General features: G+C 42.1%; 1 protein-coding gene across 5 annotated transcripts; it reads left to right on the top strand.

Moving 5' to 3' along the window:
* Positions 1-1,335: 1,335 nt before the first annotated feature.
* LOC125540448 (nodulin homeobox-like) lies at positions 1,336-8,742 on the top strand. 5 transcript variants are annotated; one of them, XM_048704065.1, is made up of 18 exons: positions 1,337-1,862; positions 2,490-2,615; positions 2,682-2,837; positions 3,078-3,161; positions 3,261-3,386; positions 4,296-4,511; positions 4,966-5,097; positions 5,202-5,285; positions 5,394-5,555; positions 5,671-5,962; positions 6,053-6,169; positions 6,263-6,335; positions 6,492-6,552; positions 6,878-6,988; positions 7,067-7,489; positions 7,634-7,668; positions 7,834-8,422; positions 8,455-8,742. In XM_048704065.1, the coding sequence occupies exons 1-17, from the start codon at positions 1,857-1,859 to the stop codon at positions 8,384-8,386; spliced, it is 2,757 nt and encodes a 918-aa protein (XP_048560022.1). In that variant the 5' UTR covers positions 1,337-1,856; the 3' UTR covers positions 8,387-8,422; positions 8,455-8,742. The 5 variants fall into 5 exon arrangements, with proteins under 5 accessions (XP_048560025.1, XP_048560022.1, XP_048560021.1 ...); XM_048704068.1 differs by lacking the exon at positions 8,455-8,742 and having other exon boundaries at positions 1,336-1,862; positions 7,634-7,673; positions 7,834-8,065; XM_048704064.1 differs by having other exon boundaries at positions 7,834-8,742.
* The last annotated feature ends 10,494 nt before the right edge of the window (positions 8,743-19,236 follow it).

The following is a 19,236-nucleotide window of genomic DNA, read 5'->3' on the forward strand; positions in this document are numbered from 1 at the left end:
CCAACCGGTTGGCAACAATGTCATAATATTTTCTATTTGTGGGATTCATATATAAACCCCCTAGATCAAGTTATCCTTGATAAGATGGCTTATCTTGTCACACTAACGATATACCATGCTTTCACGACCATTATTGGCTGGGCGATCACCGGTACCTGATACATGTTGTTGGGGGTGGTTGTACCCGAACCCCACGTGGGAGCCGACTCTAGGTTGGTGACGTGGCTATCCCACCCATCGATGTGGTTTGTTCTTGGGGTGGAAGACGACGTTTTAGGTGATAATAAGAGCTCCCGTCCATGTCAAAGCTTCACGTACGTCCCGAGGCCTCCTACACTGTATTGTATTACCCACATTGTATTGTTTTAGGTGTTTGGCACGAATATTTCATTCATCTTGTATAAACATGTTGGATTTTTATTTATGAAAAAAGGGGGCTCTAATGAATAATCCAACTCCGATCCAAGTAGGTTGAGAGAGATTTGGTTCAATTCAAACTCAAACTAAAGGAGGGCGTGTTCCAATCCAAGTAGTAAGTGGTTTGGACAAAGTAAAGTAAAGCAAGTAAGCAAAGTGGGTTCCCTTTTCCTCACTCCCTCCCTCCTTGGTTTGGTTTGGAGGTAACCGACGAACAGGCCGCGTCCACGTGTCCCCTTCCTTCTCCTTTCCCACCGCCTTCTCCGTCCACATCGCCGACCGGCAACCGCCTCCTCTCCCTCTCCGCCTGCCTGAGCGCCAGAGGAAGAGAAGAGTGAGTCTCGTTGTTCGTCTCGCCCTTGTCCTATTCCGTTTCCCCCCTTTGCTTTGGTTTGCTTGCCGTGGGCGAATCGGATCCGGAAGCCTCCTCCTTCTCCCCGCCTGCGCGAGAGATAGATAGATCTCATCATAAATAAATAAATATACGACCTTCTTAGCCTGCCCGCAATTTCGCCCGCCTCTTGCTACCTCGTCGATTGCAGGACGGACGGACGGACGAGCCAACGATTGGATTGGATTGGATCTCGGGTATTTCTTTCCTTGTCGGTCGATGATTCTTTGTTCCCCCTCTGGTTAACGAGTATTATTATTATTACTACTAAATTACTCCCTATGTTCACTTTTATAAGGCCTTAAAGACATTTCAGACAATGTGCAAAATAGCCTATTTTCAGTTGTCTGAAATGACTTATAAAAGTGAACGGAGGGAGTAGTACAAATGTACGTGGATTGCAACGGGCAAAAATAAATGCAAAGCCTGCTTCCTCTCTCCAGCCAGGCAGCAAGGCCTTCCTCTCCAAAATCCGGCCCAACCAAGGCCCAGCCAAACCTCCTGTTAACCCTAGCGAGAGAGATCGGGAGGTCCTCTTCCCAATCGATCCCCATCCTCTGGATCCCCTCAGCGCCGCCACACACACGCCCCCGCACCGCTCCTCGCCGTCGTTTGCCCAGCGACCGCTCCGGCCGCGCCGGAAAATTAGATCTTTTGCCCCACTTTACATCCCCATTAGATAAATCCCTTCCCTAGATCTTTTTGGCCGCGCCCAAATTGCATCGCCTCTCGGCCGACCATCTTTTTGGCCGCGCCCAAATTGCATCGCCTCCATGACTCGAGCTGGCGAGGCGCCTGGACGCGGGCCTTCCCTGCGCCACCACATCTCCGACCCGTCTACCCATGCTCCTGTTCCGTCAAGCGGCGCGGCGGCTTCGGCGTGAGGCGTCTCTTCTTCGTCTGCTTGGGGGAAGCTGGGTGGCAGCGCCCCTTCACTCTGTGGTCAGAGTTCGTCCCCGCGTGCTGCTGCTCTAGGCCATCAACTGGTGCCATGATCCGCTTCTGATCCCCGCTTGGATGGAGATTTCTTTCTGAAGTTTATTGTCAGATGTATGTATGTGTGTGCAGATTTCCTGTAATCTTTACATCTTTGTTTCCCGTCGCTTGTTGAATCATCAATGTGTGCGTATATGAATTATTAGTGAGATTAAGCGTAAACAAGCCATGTGGGATTATCCTCTAGAATTTTTCTTACGGTTGTACGGACTGCTCAAAAAAAAATTGGCGATACAATCTCTGGTTTATTATATTATTATTAGGGAGAGATTAGTTAGTGCCTCTGCTGCCTTGTTAGGTTCGATCGAATCTGCTGCACAAGCACATACTTTTGCCTCTTTCCTCTTGGTAGATGCAGAGAGCACTACAGATTACTACGTATGTGTGTGCTCCACAAAATTCTCCACGCAAGTGCTACTTAATATCCCACATTTCCTGGGCAAATTCAGCCCAGGTTGCCAACTGGGGTCGTCGCTCGGTCGGTTGGTCGGTTGCTGTCAACATGTATATGTGATCCTGCATTTTTGTGAAAGCATCTTGGTTAGCATAATCTTTACTTTCAAGACACTTACTTGACCGCATAATGAATTCACCTCTAAGCTCCGTTTCATGTACAAGAAGGATGTTTGAATATTTTCTCACTACCGCCAAACCAGAATACTTATATTTCGATTGTTGGGTGCAGATGATAGACATGATTTCTGCTGTCCAAGACCTTAGTGGGCTGACCACTAGGGAACTTAGTGAGATGCTCAAGGAGTCCGACAGCTTCGTCTTGCAGTCCAAGGCGCAAGCCGGAGGTCCAGAGCAGGTGCTTATTAGCTACAATGTTCACACCTATTTCAGCCACCCTTTCGCTGACACGTCTTCTCTGCAGGTGGACATGGAGAAGCTTGTGTCATCGCTTCCTCTCCATCTTCTTGCTGTAAGTTTGGATATCGGAAGAGGTTCAGATTTGACATATGTGCTCCGTGCCGTGCGCTTTTTGCATTGTTTGTCTGAGCTAGCAACTCGCCACACCAAGCTTGAGCAGGTGACTTCTCTCGTTCATTTCATCGCATACGAATTTCTTACCCTGTTCATTTGAATCTTGATATTCTGCGACTTCTCTCTTTCTCTATGTCATAGTTGACTCATGAATCACATCATATGGTCTTTGTGTCTTTCTCCGATAAAGCTTAATTTGTTAAATAATTTTGCTTTTACTTATGGTTAGATGCTAAATGAGTAAAAGATGAGCATTGAGTCACAATCCTTGTTTATCTTCGTGCAGGTTCTTCTGGATGATGTGAAGTTATCTGAACAAGTTATGGACCTGATATTCTTTCTGCTATCCGTTCTGTCCCACTGGAAGAAGGTTCGACAACCACCAAATTATTTATTGAGGGCGGCATGCTTATACTTAATTGTTATCATTTCATACTAATTTCTGGTAACAGCTATTGTTCTAAATTAGGAAGATCATCTCGGCGCTTCTCCCTTCATACATTCATCACTTGTAGCAGGAAGTCTTCATCTGATGACAAGTTACTTCTCATCTCAGTGGCATGAGCTTGTTCATATTCTTCTTGCACATCCAAAGGTAAGTAGTAGGTAACCCATATGGTAATTTAGTGATTATTTCGTTCCATGGCTTGATTCTGAAGAAACTGTGAAATATAAAAGCATATAACTAGCTTCTCGAATTTATAACATGTTAATGTTTAAATTCTACTCCCTCCGTCCCATAATATAAGATCTTTTTTGACACTATGATAGTGTCAAAAAAGATATTATATTATGGGGGCGAGGGAGTATTTTTTAACCTCGCCCCTATTTTGCATTGCTTTTGATTTCTGAACTCCCAGATTTTGTTGTTTTTCATCATCATGGCCAACTTTTCTGTAATAATCTTGTTGCGCTGCAAATTGATTTCATAAATGATAATGACATGTTTATCGCTGGTTTTGTCCTCATCCTGAATAGAATTCTTAACATATTGCGGAGTGTCAACTCTTTTCTTAGAGATTCCAATCAAATTCATTTATACTTGTGGTGTTTTGTGGTTCAACCAGATTAGTAACAAGTGTAGCTCCCAGGCCAATCTGAGCTAAAACTAGTAGTATTCTTAAAATGTGTCAACTTCTGCGCTATATTATTACAGGCTGTTATCCGCAGGCATCATTTTATTATATAATACTAAGATATTATGTTAGTATTTAACTTCCTTTAGCTATTCTACTGGGTTATCTGAACCTTCGTTGCTTATAAGTTTTTGCTGACTACTGTTTAGTTATTGATTCCTGTTTCGTTTATACATCTCAGTAGAAAGATATTTCGGTAGAAAAAAAAGCAAACACCTGACCTTCGCGTAGTTCTTTCTTTGTGTACTCCCTGGATCACTATGGCATCCTTTGATATGAATGTTATACCAGCAAGACATAGATCTGCCTGTTAGGTACTTTGTATTCAATCTGTTCATCTCTGTTAATATTTGCTGTTTTGTGGTCAGGTTGATATCTTTATGGATGTAGCCTTTGATAGTCTGCACGAAGATATGAGGTTATTGAGTGTCAGGCTATTGACATTGGGCACCAAAGCCTTTCCTGTTGGCCCTTTTGACTCACAACTCACTTACTTCATATGCCAACAGTGCGAAGCATCATTGCAATTTCTTTTGTCACTGTGCCAGCAGAAGTTATTCCGAGATCGTATTTTAAAAAACAAGGTCCCGTATATCCCTATGCGTCTCATTTCCTTGATTTTTTTAAATGCATTTCCTTGTATTTTTAGTTCCACTGTTAAGGGGAAAACTGCTGAATGTGAGCTCCTTTTCTTCTTTATGATTTATCAAGATATACTTGTTTCGGCATACTGATCAGTGATGCAAACAGAAGTATATCACCCTAACTCTCTCCCAAAAAAAACTCATTACTTGTTCTCCAGTTTTAGTTCAATTCCATCTTGTTACCCCCTTGCATAAGATTTCCAGAAAATAGATCAACAGATTAACCTAGACTAATCTAGTGTGTGGAATAATACTTTAATTTAGTGACACATCCATCTTCCTGTGTTTTCTACTAAAAGAAGTGAGTATGTACTCAAATATGTTACTGTTTCTGTATATCATTACATCTTGTATGCCCTTGGAGGATATTGACTCAAGAAGTTACTGAATGCAGGAGCTCTGTAGAAATGGAGGCATACTGTCACTCTCGTTTACGATATTGAAGTTAGGTGTTCCAGAATGGCTGAAAGGATCAACTGATATTGCTTCTTCCATTTCCAGACAGAAGGCTAAAATCCTTTCTATCGTAAGTTTGTCATGAGTCTTGAATTACTTTGTTTAATTCAAGTACTACCACTGTATACTGCCAGTGTTGCCTTTATAACTAATGCCTGGTTAAATACTCTGTAGTTGTTACAACTGTGTGAATCTGAAAGTATTTCTTACCTCGATGAAGTCGCCACTTTGCCAAAGAGCATGCAACTAGGGCTGGAGGTTAGTTCTCCTAGGTCTGACCACAGCTGGGGTTGAAATTACTCCTTTTCTGCAGCATTTGAAAATATCATTTGGTTCCTATCAAATTTATCACAATGATTACTGCAGGTTCTTGATTTGCTGAAGATCGCATTTGGAAGAAAACAAAAACCTGCTGCCGGTTCCCATGATAAGAGTTACCCCATGGGTTCTGTGCTTATCAGTGCATTGCGTCTCGTTGATGTCTTTTCTGATGATTCAAACTTTAGATCTTCCTTCATAACTAATACTGTAAGCTTTGAAACCGACTGCTTTTAATACGTACCTTGATAGGGTTATATATAGTCTTTTTGCAACCGCAAAACTTTTATTTTAGATAATTCAATTTCGTTCATCTTCTCTGCAGATTCCCTTTCTGACGCAAATTTTGGCGACTCCTCATGATGAGTTTGTCTCAAGTTGGTGCTCTGTCGATCTGCCAGTGATGGAAGATGATGCTAATCTGGATTATGATCCAGTTGGTGCAGCTGACCTGGCACTGTTAGCTGCTTCAAATATGCTGACTGAAGCGAAAGTTAACTATTCATGCAATTTTCGCTCTATCAGCATGCCTTCAATACAATATGCACAGACAAGAACATCCTGTGTGGTGAAAATAATAGCAAATTTGCACGTCTTTGTTCCAAACATATGCGAAGGTCAGATCTTCTCTCAGTGGCTACGAGACGCTGTATGATTTTTTGTGTAACCTTGTTAAACGCAAGTTCCATTGTCATGTATGTTAACAGAGCAGGAAAGAGACCTCTTTCTTCAGAAATTTCAGAAATACTTGTTATCAGAGAGTCCCAAGCCATCATTGGACCATCCAGCAGCCGATGAGATCACCATAGTTTGTACAAACTTGGGTACAGTCGCTTGTCTTTCTGTTTTGCAATTTGTTGTGATTATGTTAATTCATCGCATTGCATATCTTATGTCTTCTTTTGCTCGGTTTGCAGGATCTTTGTCCCATTATGCTAAATCATTAATCCCTGGTAACTTGTTAAATGAGGAAGATGTGCAACTATTAAGGTGGGTAATGTCATTTTGACTGGTCCTTGGTGTGCCACATAGAAACAATATTCTTTATACCTTTCTTGCCGTATGCCTGATTGGTTTGAATTTGTTGCCCTCAGCTGACAACTTCTTTGTTGACGCTTCTCTAAACTTTACCTTTCCTCTCTGCAGTGATTTTTCTTATAAGTTGCAACGTTGGTGTAAATCGCAAGTTGGACAGAGAATATCGCAGGTTTTTTTGCTTTACTCATTGATCTCAAACATCATACCAAAGCATTATGTTTAGGGTCTCTGTTTTCTGGTTCTCAAGGGATAATCTGTAAAAGTAGTAAATTACATTTCTACAAGTATAGTTTTAAAGTGCATAATGTCCTCAGGCAAATTCATTGTTTCTTTTGTATGGTTGGTGTGACGGGTGTGCGCTCAATGTGTAAACTAGAAAATAGCCTGGAACCATGCATTGGGTGGCAGCTTCATACTTCTTAGCAGTCTACTCAAAAGTTTTTGCCAGTACCTCATTTTCTTAAGTAAGATGATTTCATGATGTGATGTTTTAGGTGGCAAAAAGTGACGTCACATCAGAAATGAAGGTAGACTTGCAACCGGTGCAGCAGCCCCAGCCAGCAAGGGCTAGTGTTCCAGATCCCAATATGGATGGCCCTCCTAAGGTAACATTATCGATTACATTAATATTAGCCATTGACTTGGTAATGTATTTGATCCCAATCCAAAACTGATACTAGCAGGATGTGCAAAACATTGAAGAGTCTATGGCGACGCCCCCCATGAGACAAGATGGAAATGCTAGGGATGAGACTCCAAGAAACCGTGCCACTACAAATGGTGGGGTCCTGCAAAATTCAGTCGGTCAGAACCTAATCCATCTTGGCGTTGCGAGAACGACTAGCGCGGGCTATCCGGGTCCCAGTACTGCTACCAGCATGGAGGTCCCATGCTGCAGAAGTGTAGACCATTTCAAAACACCAGAACCTACCAAGGAAAGTTGTCTCCGGGACGAGGATGAGAGGCAGCCTAGTAGGAGAGGAAAGAAGCGAACTATCATGAACGACGGGCAGGTAAATGAAATTGAGAATGCTCTGGTTGATGAGCCCGAGATGCATAAGAATGCCGCTTCCCTTCAGACATGGGCAGAGAAGCTGAGTGGGCAGGTAATATATATTATATGCCTTTTCTTTTTTTTTCTTGCCGCGAATGATATATATATGCCTTTTCAGTTGGGTAAATATTTCATTAGGTCTGACTAACTAGTTTTGGCTTTGTCTGATTAATGGAAATGCGTCCTTACTTTTCAGGGTGCAGAGATCACATCATCGCAACTAAAGAATTGGTAAGGTGAAATTATCCGTCTTCTTTCCTATGAATGTACTGCTCCATAATATAACCAACTCTTAGTCCTTCAAATTTAGTTATTCCTGTATCATACAGATTTTCTTTTGTGCCTGCATTCTGTATCTGTTTGTAATAATAGCCTTTTCTTTTAAATTCTATCTAGGCTGAACAACAGAAAAGCTAAGCTCGCTCGTATCGCGAAAGAAAGAGGAGTGCCATACGAGGGCGAGGGTGCTGACAAGTCATCTACACCAGCTAATTCTCAGTTGGGTGACTCCTCAGAGAGTGCCGGCGAGGAGAGCTATTTGCCGCCTTCAAGGGTGCTGAATGCTCTAGGCTTATCCAATTCCAAGGGCAGCAGCAGGCTCGTTACCCCAGACTCCAGCGAGCCAAGTACACAAGACATGATGACGAGCCGCCCGTTCACAAGATCATTGTCATTCGAGCCTGGCCGCCCCGTTCTGCTGATTGACAACGAAGGGAATGAAATCGGCAGGGGCGAGATCTTCCAGGTTGATGGCAGGGCCCAAGGGAAGAGCCTGGCGGAGAGCCACGTCTGCATCATCGACGTCACCGAGCTCAAGGTTGAGAAATGGAGGGAACTCCCCCACCCTTCCGAGGCGTCGGGAAGAACATTCCAGGAGGCAGAGTCGAGGCATGGCGGCGTGATGAGGGTTGCCTGGGATGTTGTCAGGCTCGCTCCGGTGGCGACGTAGGGTGGTTTGTTCCCTTTTGTGGTGTCGGGAATGTAGACAGAAGCTGACGTCGGCCCCGTCTGGCTGGGCATCGAGAAGGTACAAACAGCAAGTAGAGAGAAGCTTCCTGTCAATCTAGGATCTGAAGCCAGGAATGAATGGTGGCACTTATTGTAACTAGTGTTTGGTGAAAGCTAGCCTCCCTGTCATCTGTCAAAGACTCTGTATCCTTATGTTGCAGCCTCTTCTTAGGGTTTACTAATTCTGACATATCCGTCGCAACACTGGTATGCTGCCATGCGACGTACAAACAAATTTATCTTTCTTTTCTGATAACTGAGAATGTTGATAAGAAACATGTGCCGGGAGTTATTTGACACCTGAGGCGTTTGGGTTCAAACTTTTAGGTTGAGGAAGCAGGTGCAGTTGGACATGCAAAACCCATATACATGATCACAGGAAATGCGGTGTCTTGGTTCCGGTGAAATACATGTCCAAGATGCTGTTCATGTATCTATCAAGAAGGGGACTGTCAGTTTCTTTTTATTGTTGTGCTGTTGATGCTCAGTCCCATTTAAACTTGAGCACGTGCCGATATTTTCTGCTAATATATTGAAGCTAATGATGCTAGCATCTAATCTTGATTCACCGGAAACATGGCACAGCATCAATTTAAACACAGAAAAAATCTTTGGAGCGATAGATTGGCCAAAACACAATACCGATAATCAATACTCTATCTTGAGCATGACCACCAAACTGGTAGTGTAAAACTAACAAAAAATGACCGGGCATCCTCGCTGGGCGTTGAGTAGTTGAAAAGCTGAGTTACCGGCAATAATTGGTAAAAAAAAGACGATTGATGCAACATGTCAAATCAAACTGCAACAACTAATGTATGAGATACTTCTATTCCAAATTATTTTTTCACACAATATCCATTAGGTCCCGGGCAAAATATAGGTAATTCAAATTAAACCTAATGAAGAGGCGGGAGAGGGGGCAGGTAAAGGAGAACGGGACATTGTCATCGACACCATATCAGCAGGAGAGGGTTTCAGACAGTCTTTCTTGCACGCATCCATGGACGGGTAGCACTCTAGATTCGCAAGGCAACACAAGCAAAGCCATCCATCTTTGCACGGTTTACCATTGACACAAAGCCCATGCGGGAAATTGATCTTCTCGTCATCCACGTCTTCTTCGATGATCCGACCTATGGTACAACAATCAATTAGCCATTGATATGGTAACTGATCATTTCGGACTGATTAATTACAAACAAGCAACAACTATTGAAAGGTGAGAAAGAACTGATAACTCTCTGTGGAAGTGCATACATTGCGCAGTAGGTGCGGAGCATAGGAGATGGAGAGACAGTAGCAAGGCTAGACCGTAGATGCGAACTGTGTACCTGTCCATCCTCTTCTAATACAGTTTGAAAATGCTAGGGAAAAGATACACACAATTGGTCTATCAACACAGGGCTTGTATAGATGGAGAGATGGGGATCCGGTGCAGAAAAGGTCAAGCAATAATATAGTACCTATTAACTGGCCTAATTAAAATTTGTAGTACTCACTCCGATCCATATTAATTGTCGCTTAAATGGATGTAGCTAGTGCTATATACATCCATTTGAGCGACAATTAATATGGATTGGGGGGAGTACCTCATTTAAGAGCTTCATACTAGAAGCACATATCTTATGGTAGTACCATTATTTCTAAAAGGAAGATTCCAACACTTGATAAGGCATACCTAAATAAGACATTCGAGCAATAAAGAAGATTCCAACACTTGATAGGAGATTTCATTATTAAAAACAGATTTCGACACTTCATAAGACGTTTGCTCAATAAAAAGTTCCAACACTTATAAGACATTCAAGCAATAAAGAAGATTCCAAGACTTGATAGGAGATTTCATTATTAAAACATATTTCAACACTTAATAAGACAATTGCTCAATAAAAAGTTCCAACACTAATAAGACATACATACAAGAAGAGATATTTCAACACTTAAAAACGAATTCCAACAAATGAAGAAAAGATTTCAACACTTATTAGGACATTTCAACAATAAAAACATATTTCAGCACTTAATAATATATCTCAAGAATAAAAAATATATTCCAGCACTTAATTTCATCCTTTATAAAGATTTCAGTAATTAATAAGACATTTCAACATTAAAATAGATATCAACATTTAAGAATATATTTCAACACTTAAAAACACATCCTGACAAACAATAAACATGTTTCATCATTAAATAACACATCCCAACAATATAAACAGACCTCGGTGAAAAATCTAATCTATTTGTCTGATCTCTCATCCTAGCCCAACCGATAAAGTGGCCATTCTAGACACTGGAGCAATTTCCTGTAAGTGTGTGTGCTCACTCACTTCGACCTGCAACATTGTTCAAAAGCAAAACATTACCAAACCTTCCAGTCGCCTCTATTCCTACTCAAACCAACATTTCTGAACAGAATCCGCCAAAGACCATGTCGCACAGTGTTGGCCTGCCGACGGACCTCCTTTGCCGCATCAACGCCAACCTCGATGATCTCAAGTGTAACACTAGCACGACGTGGCGCTGTGCTCTCATGCCGCTGTCCCCGTCGCTGGTCGTCGTCCTTGACGGTGTCGGTAGCTACCCCGCCGCAGCCTCGCTTCCCATGCGTCGCTTCTTCAACCTTGAACCCATCCCTTTGGGTGCGCGTTGCATCAGCTCTAGCAATGGATGTCTCGTCCTTGGCCGTCCCGTTTGTTACCACCATGATGGCCTCAACATGCTCAGCCTCTTCAATGCTGTCACAGACATAGAGGTTTGTTTGCCGTCAATCGTCATTGATCTATAACGGTAGGGGCGTTTCGAAGATCGTATTCTCACCAAGCCTCGGTAGGCATGACTTCCTTGCCCCCGCCATATGCGATGCCGATAAGCTCGTCTGTGTCACCGTGGGGGATAGGAAGTGGACCTTCCTCAACCCCGTGCAGCTTAAGGACGAAGACCACCTCGTCGACCTTGTGTACCATGAAGAAGGTAGGGTCTACTGCCTCACTCGGTGTGGAGGCATCCATGTGCTTCGCCTATCGGAGCGCTGTCGTGGCCATGGTTGAGCCATTGTTGGCCTCATCCAACCTTCCATTCGACCCTGCTAGTAGTTTTGCCACACCATACGACACGGTGTCTGGTTACACTAGTGCCAAGCAGGCGCTTGGGTTCAAACTTTTAGGTTGGGGAAGCAGGTGCAGTTATACATGCAAGATTCATATACATGATTACAAGAAATGCGGTGTGTCGGTTCCGGCAAAAAACCTGAAGATGTTGTTCATGTATGAGTTCAAAAGGGAGCTTGTGATGGTTGATTGAGGGGACACTTTTCAATGTTTGCAGATGAAAAAATGTGTTTGCATTAATGTGTCACCGATGATCAGTTCCATTTGAATTAGAGCCTGTTCACATACAAGTCTGCTGACATTTTCCTTCGATATATATATATATATATATATTGACGATAATGATGCTACCATATAATCTTGATTCACCAGAGACTTTCTATGTCAGGCGGTGATGATGCTACCCGTCTCATCTAATCTTGACTCACCAGAAACATGTCATGGCATCTATTTAAACACACACTAAAAAAAAATCTTAGGAGCGATAGATTGACCAAAACACGATACTGATAATCAACATTGCTTATCTTGAGCATGACCACCAAGCTCGTAATGTAAAATTAACAAAAAATGACCAGACACCGATATTTGAAAAACTGAGTTACCAACGATAATTGGTAACAAACAAGAGATTAATGCAACATGTGAAATCAAACCGCAACAACTTGAAGGAAATATGCCCTAGAGGCAATAATAAAGTTATTATTTATTTCCTTATATCATGATAAATGCTTATTATTCATGCTAGAATTGTATTAACCGGAAACATAATACATGTGCGAATACATAGACAAACAAAGTGTCACTAGTATGCCTCTACTTGACTAGCTCGTTGATCAAAGATGGTTATGTTTCCTAACCATAGACATGAGTTGTCATTTGATTAACGGGATCACATCATTAGGAGAATGATGTGATTGACTTGACCCATTCCGTTAGCTTAGCACTTGATCGTTTAGTTTGTTGCTATTGCTTTCTTCATGACTTATACATGTTCCGATGACTATGAGATTATGCAACTCCCGTTTACCGGAGGAATATTTTGTGTGCCACCAAACGTCACAACGTAACTGGGTGATTATAAAGGTGCTCTACAAGTGTCTCCGAAGGTACTTGTTGGGTTGGCGTATTTCGAGATTAGGATTTGTCACTCCGATTGTCGGAGAGGTATCTTTGGGCCCACTCGGTAATGCACATCACTATAAGCCTTGCAAGCATTGCAACTAATGAGTTAGTTGCGGGATGATGTATTACGGAACGAGTAAAGAGACTTGCCAGTAACGAGATTGAACTAGGTATTGAGATACTGACGATCGAATCTCGGGCAAGTAACATACCGATGACAAAGGGAACAACGTATGTTGTCATGCGGTTTGACCGATAAAGATCTTCGTAGAATATGTAGTAGCCAATATGAGCATCCAGGTTCCGCTATTGGTTATTGATCGGAGACGTGTCTCGGTCATGTCTACATAGTTCTCGAACCCGTAGGGTCTGCACGCTTAAAGTTCAATGACGGTTATATTATGAGTTTATGTGTTCTGATGTACCGAAGGTAGTTCGAAGTCCCGGATGAGATCGGGGATATGACGAGGAGTCTCAAAATGGTCGAGATGTAAAGATCTATATATTGGACGACTATATTCGGACATCGGAAAGGTTCCGAGTGATTCAGGTATTTATCGGAGTACCGGGGAGTTACGGAAATTTGCCGGAGAGTATATGGGCCTTATTGGGCTTTAGGGGAAAGAGAGAGAGGCAGGCCGCGCGCCCCCCAAGGCCTAGTCCGAATTGGACTAGGGGGAAGGGCTGCGCGCCCTCCTTCCTTCTCTTCTCTTTTCCCTTTCCTTCTCTCCTACTCCTACTACTTGGAAGGGCTCCTAGTTCTACTAGGAAAGGGGGAATCCTACTCCTGGTTGGAGTAGGACTCCCCTAGGGCGCGCCATAGAGAGGGCCGGCCCCTCCCCTCCTCCACTCCTTCATATACGTGGCCAGGGGGCACCCCATAGACACAACAATTGATCTCTTGATCTCTTAGCCGTGTGCGGTGCCCCCCTCCACCATAATCCACCTCGATCATATCGTAGTGGTGTTTAGGCGAAGCCCTGCGTCGGTAGAACATCATCATCGTCACCACGCCGTCGTGCTGACAAAACTCTCCCTTAACACTCGGCTGGATCGGAGTTCGAGGGACGTCATCGAGTTGAACGTGTGCAGAACTCGGAGGTGCCGTGCGTTCGGTACTTGACCGGTCAGATCGTGAAGACGTACGACTACATCAACCGTGTTGTGCTAAAGCTTCCGCTTTCGGTCTACGAGGGTACGTGGACACACTCTCCCCTCTCGTTGCTATGCATCACCATGATCTTGCATGTGCGTAGGAAATTTTTGAAATTACTACGTTCCCCAACAGTGGCATCAGAGCCAGGTTTTATGCGTAGATGTCATATGCACGAGTAGAACACAAGTGAGTTGTGGGTGATATAAATCATACTGCTTACTAGCATGTCATACTTTGGTTCGGCGGTATTGTTGGATGACGCGGCCCGGACCGACATTATGCGTACGCTTACGCGAGACTGGTTTTACCGCCGTGCTATGCACACAGGTGACTAGCGGGTGTCAGTTTCTCCAACTTTAGTTGAACCAAGTGTGGCTACGCCCGGTCCTTGAGAAGGTTAAAACGGCACTAACTTGACAAACTATCATTGTAGTTTTGATGCGTAGGTAAGAACGGTTCTTGCTCAGCCCGTAGCAGCCACGTAAAACTTGCAACAACAAAGTAGAGGACGTCTAACTTGTTTTTCAGGGCATGTTGTGATGTGATATGGTCAAGACGTGATGAGATATTAGTTGTTGTATAAGATGATCATGTTTTGTTGAAGTTACCGGCAACTGGCAGAAGCCTTATGGTTGTCTCTTTATTGCATAAGATGCAAGCGCCAAATAATTGCTTTACTTTATCGCTATGCGATAGCAATAGTTGCAAGAGCAATAGTTGGCGAGACGACCATGTGACGACACATTGATATAGATCAAGATGATGGAGATCATGGTGTCATGCCGGTGACGATGGAAATCATGACGATGCTTTGGAGATGGAGATCAAAGGCACAAGATGATGATGGCCATATCATGTCACATATTTTGATTGCATGTGATGTTTATCGTTTATACATCTTATTTTACTTAGTTCGACGGTAGCTTTATAAGATGATCTCTCACTAATTATCAAGGTACAAGTGTTCTCCCTGAGTATGCACCGTTGCGAAAGTTCTTCGTGCTGAGACACCACGTGATGATCGGGTGTGATAGGCTCTACGTTCAAATACAACGGGTACAAAACAGTTGCACACGCGGAATACTCAGGTTAAACTTGACGAGCCTAGCATATAATAGATATGGCCTCGGAACACTGAGACCGAAAGGTCGAGCATGAATCATATAGTAGATATGATCAGCATAGTGATGTTCACCATTGAAACTACTCCATCTCACATGTTGATCGGACATGGTTTAGTTGATATGGATCACGTGATCACTTAGAGGATTAGAGGGATGTCTATCTAAGTGGGAGTTCTTAAGTAATATGATTAATTAAACTTAAATTTATCATGAACTTAGTCCTGGTAGTATTAGCATATCTATGTTGCAGATCAATAGCTCGCGTTTAGCTCCCCTGTTTTATTTTTGATATGTTCCTAGAGAAAACTAAGTTGAAATATGTTAGTAGCAATGATGCGGATTGGATCCGTGATCTGAGGTTTATCCTCATTTCTGCACAGAAGAATTATGTCCTTGTTGCACCGCTAGGTGACAAACCTATTGCAGGAGCAGATGCAGATGTTATGAATGTTTGGCTAGCTCAATATGATGACTACTTGATAGTTTAGTGCACCATGCTTAAACGACTTAGAATCGGGACTTCAAAGACGTTTTGAACGTCATGGACCATATGAGATGTTCCAGGAGTTGAAGTTAATATTTCAAGCAAATACCCGAGTTGAGAGATATGAAGTATCCAACAAGTTCTATAGCTAAAAGATGGAGGAGAATAGCTCAAGCAGTGAGCATGTGCTCAGATTGTCTGGGTATTACAATCGCTTGAATCAAGTGAGAGTTAATCTTCCAGATAAAATAGTGATTGACAGAATTCTCTTACCATCACCAAGTTAGTAGAACTTCGTGATGAACTATAATATGCAAGGGATAACGGAAACGATTCCCAAGCTCTTCATGATGCTGAAATCGATGAAGGTAGAAATCAAGAAAAGCATCAAGTGTTGATGGTAAACAAAACCACTAGTTTCAAGTAAAGGGACAAAGGGAAGAAAGGGGAACTTCAAGAAGAACGGCAAGCAAGTTGCTGCTCAAGTGAAAAATCCCAAGTCTGGACCTAAGCCTGAAACTGAGTGCTTCTACTGCAAAGGGACTAGTCACTAGAAGTAGAACTACCCCAAGTAATTGGCGGATAAGAAGGATGGCAAAGTGAACATAGGTATATTTGATATACATGTTATTGATGTGTACTTTACTAGTGTTTATAGCAACCCTTCAATATTTGATACTAGTTCAGTTGCTAAGAATAATAACTCGAAACGGGAGTTGCAGAATGAACATAGACTAGTTAAGGGTGAAGTGACGATGTGTATTGGAAATGGTTCCAAGATTGATATGATCATCATCGCACACTCCCTATACTTTCGGGATTAGTGTTAAACCTAAAATAAATGTTATTTAGTGTTTGCGTTGAGCATAAATATGATTGGATCATGTTTATTGCAATACGGTTATTCATGTAAGTTAGAGAATAATTATTGTTCTGTTTACATGAATAAAACCTTCTATGGTCATACACCCAATGAAAATGGTTTGTTGGATCTCGATCGTGGTGATACACATTTTCATAATTTTGAAGCCAAAAGATGCAAAGTTAATAATGATAGTGCAACTTATTTGTGGCACTGTCGTTTAGGTCATATTGGTGTAAAGCGCATGAAGAAAATCCATGCTGATGGGCTTTTGGAATCACTTGATTATGAATCAATTGATGCTTGCTGCCTCATGGGCAAGATGACTAAGACTCCATTCTCCGGAACAATGGAGCGAGCAACAGATTTGTTGGAAATCATACATACTGATGTATGTGGTCTGATAAATATTGAGGCTCGCGGCATGTATCATTATTTTCTGATCTTCACAGATGATTTGAGCAGATATGAGTATATCTACTTGATGAAACACAAGTTTGAAACATTTGAAAAGTTCAAAGAATTTCAGAGTGAAGCGGAGAATCATCATAGCAAAAATAAAAGTTTCTACGATATGATCGCAAAAGTAAAATATTTGAGTTACGAGTTTGGCCTTCAGTTAAAACAATGTGAAATAGTTTCACTACTCACGTCACCTGGAACACCACAGTGTAATGGTGTGTCCGAACGTCGTAACCGTACTTTATTAGATATGGTGCGATCTATGATGTCTCTTACCAATTTACCACTATCGTTTTGGGGTTATGCATTAGAGACAGCTACATTCATGTTAAATAGGGCACCATCTAAATCCGTTAAGACAACACCGTATGAACTATGGTTTGGCAAGAAACCTAAGCTGTCGTTTCTTAAAGTTTGAGGTTGCAATGCTTATGTGAAAAAGTTTCAACCTGATAAGCTCAAACCCAAGTCGGAGAAGTGCGTCTTCATAGGATACCCAAAAGTAACTGTTGGGTACACCTTCTATCACAGATCCGAAGGCAAGATATTTGTTGCTGAGAATGGATCCTTTCTAGAGAAGGAGTTTCTCTCGAAAGAAGTGAGTGGGAGGAAAGTAGAACTTGATGAGGTAACTATACCTGCTCCCTTATTGGAAAGTAGTTCATCACAGAAATATGTTTCTGTGATTCCTACACCAATTAGTGAGGAAGCTAATGATGATGATCATGTAACTTCAGATCAAGTTACTACTGAACCTCGTAGGTCAACCAGACTGAGATCTGCACCAGGGTGGTACGGTAATCCTGTTCTGGAGGTCATGTTAATTGACCATGACGAACCTACGAACTATGAGGAAGCGATGATGAGCCCAGATTCCGCGAAATGGCTTGAGGCCATGAAATCTGAGATGGGATCCATGTATGAGAACAAAGTATGGACTTTGGTTGACTTGCCCAATGATCGGCAAGCCATTGAGAATAAATGAATCTTCAAGAGGAAGACGGACACTGATAGTAGTGTTACTATCTACAAAGCTCAAATTGTCGCAAAAATGTTTTCGACAAGTTCAAAGTGTTGACTATGATGAGATTTTCTCACTCGTAGAGATGCTTAAGTCTGTCCGAATCATGTTAGCAATTGCCACATTTGATGAAATCTGGCAAATGGATATCAAAACTGCATTCCTGAATGGATTTCTGGAAGAAGAGTTGTATATGATGCAACCAGAAGGTTTTAATGATCTAAAGGGTGCTAACAAAATGTGCAAGCTCCAGCGATCCATCTATGGACTGGTGCAAGCATCTCGGAGTTGGAATATACGCTTTGATAAGTTGATCAAAGCATATAGTTTTATACAGACTTGCGGTGAAGCCTGTATTTACAAGAAAGTGAGTGGGAGCTCTGTAGCATTTCTGATATTATATGTGGATGACATATTGCTGATTGGAAATGATATAGAATTTCTGGATAGCACAAAAAGATACTTGAATAAAACTTTTTCAAAGAAAGACCTCGGTGAAGCTACTTACGTATTGAGCATCAAGATCTATAGAGATAGATCAAGACACTTGATAAGTTTTTTCAATGAGTACATACCTTGACAAGATTTTGAAGTAGTTCAAAATGGAACAGTCAAAGAAAGAGTTCTTGCCTGTGTTACAAGGTGTGAAACTGAGTAAGACTCAAAGCCCGACCACGATAGAAGATAGAAAGAGAATGAAAGCCATTCCCTATGCCTTGGCCATAGGTTCTATAAAATATGCCATACTGTGTACCAGATCTGTTGTATACCCTAAATTGTTTTTGTCAAGGGAGTACAATAGTGATCTAGGAGTAGATCACTAGACAGCGGTCAAAATTATCCTTAGTGGAATAAGGATATGTTTCTCGATTATGGAGGTGACAAAAATGTTCGTCGTAAATGAAGGAAATATGCCCTAGAGGCAATAATAAAGTTATTATTTATTTCCTTATATCATGATAAATGTTTATTATTCATGCTAGAATTGTATTAACCGGAAACATAATACATGTGTGAATACATAGACAAACTTAGTGTCACTAGTATGCCTCTACTTGACTAGCTCGTTAATCAAAGATGGTTATGTTTCCTAACCATGAACAAAGTGTTGTTATTTGATTAACGAGGTCACATCATTAGATGAATGATCTGATTGACATGACTCATTCCATTAGCTTAGCACCCGATCGTTTAGTATGTTGCTATTGCTTTCTTCATGACTTATACATGTTCCTATGACTATGAGATTATGCAAATCCCGTTTGCCGGAGGAACACTTTGTGTGCTACCAAACGTCACAACGTAACTGGGTGATTATAAAGGAGCTCTACAGGTGTCTCCAATGGTAGATGTTGGGTTGGCGTATTTCGAGAATAGGATTTGTCACTCCGATTGTCGGAGAGGTATCTCTGGGCCCTCTCGGTAATGCACATCACATAAGCCT

The sequence above is a fragment of the Triticum urartu genome, chromosome 2, assembly GCF_003073215.2.
Source record: "Triticum urartu cultivar G1812 chromosome 2, Tu2.1, whole genome shotgun sequence".
NCBI lineage: Eukaryota > Viridiplantae > Streptophyta > Magnoliopsida > Poales > Poaceae > Triticum > Triticum urartu.

Coding starts and splice junctions, on each gene's coding strand:
- LOC125540448 (XM_048704064.1), top strand. Junction 4,512..4,965: donor ATCGTATTTTAAAAAACAAG/GTCCCGTATATC, acceptor TACTGAATGCAG/GAGCTCTGTAGAAATGGAGG. Junction 5,556..5,670: donor CTTCCTTCATAACTAATACT/GTAAGCTTTGAA, acceptor TCTTCTCTGCAG/ATTCCCTTTCTGACGCAAAT.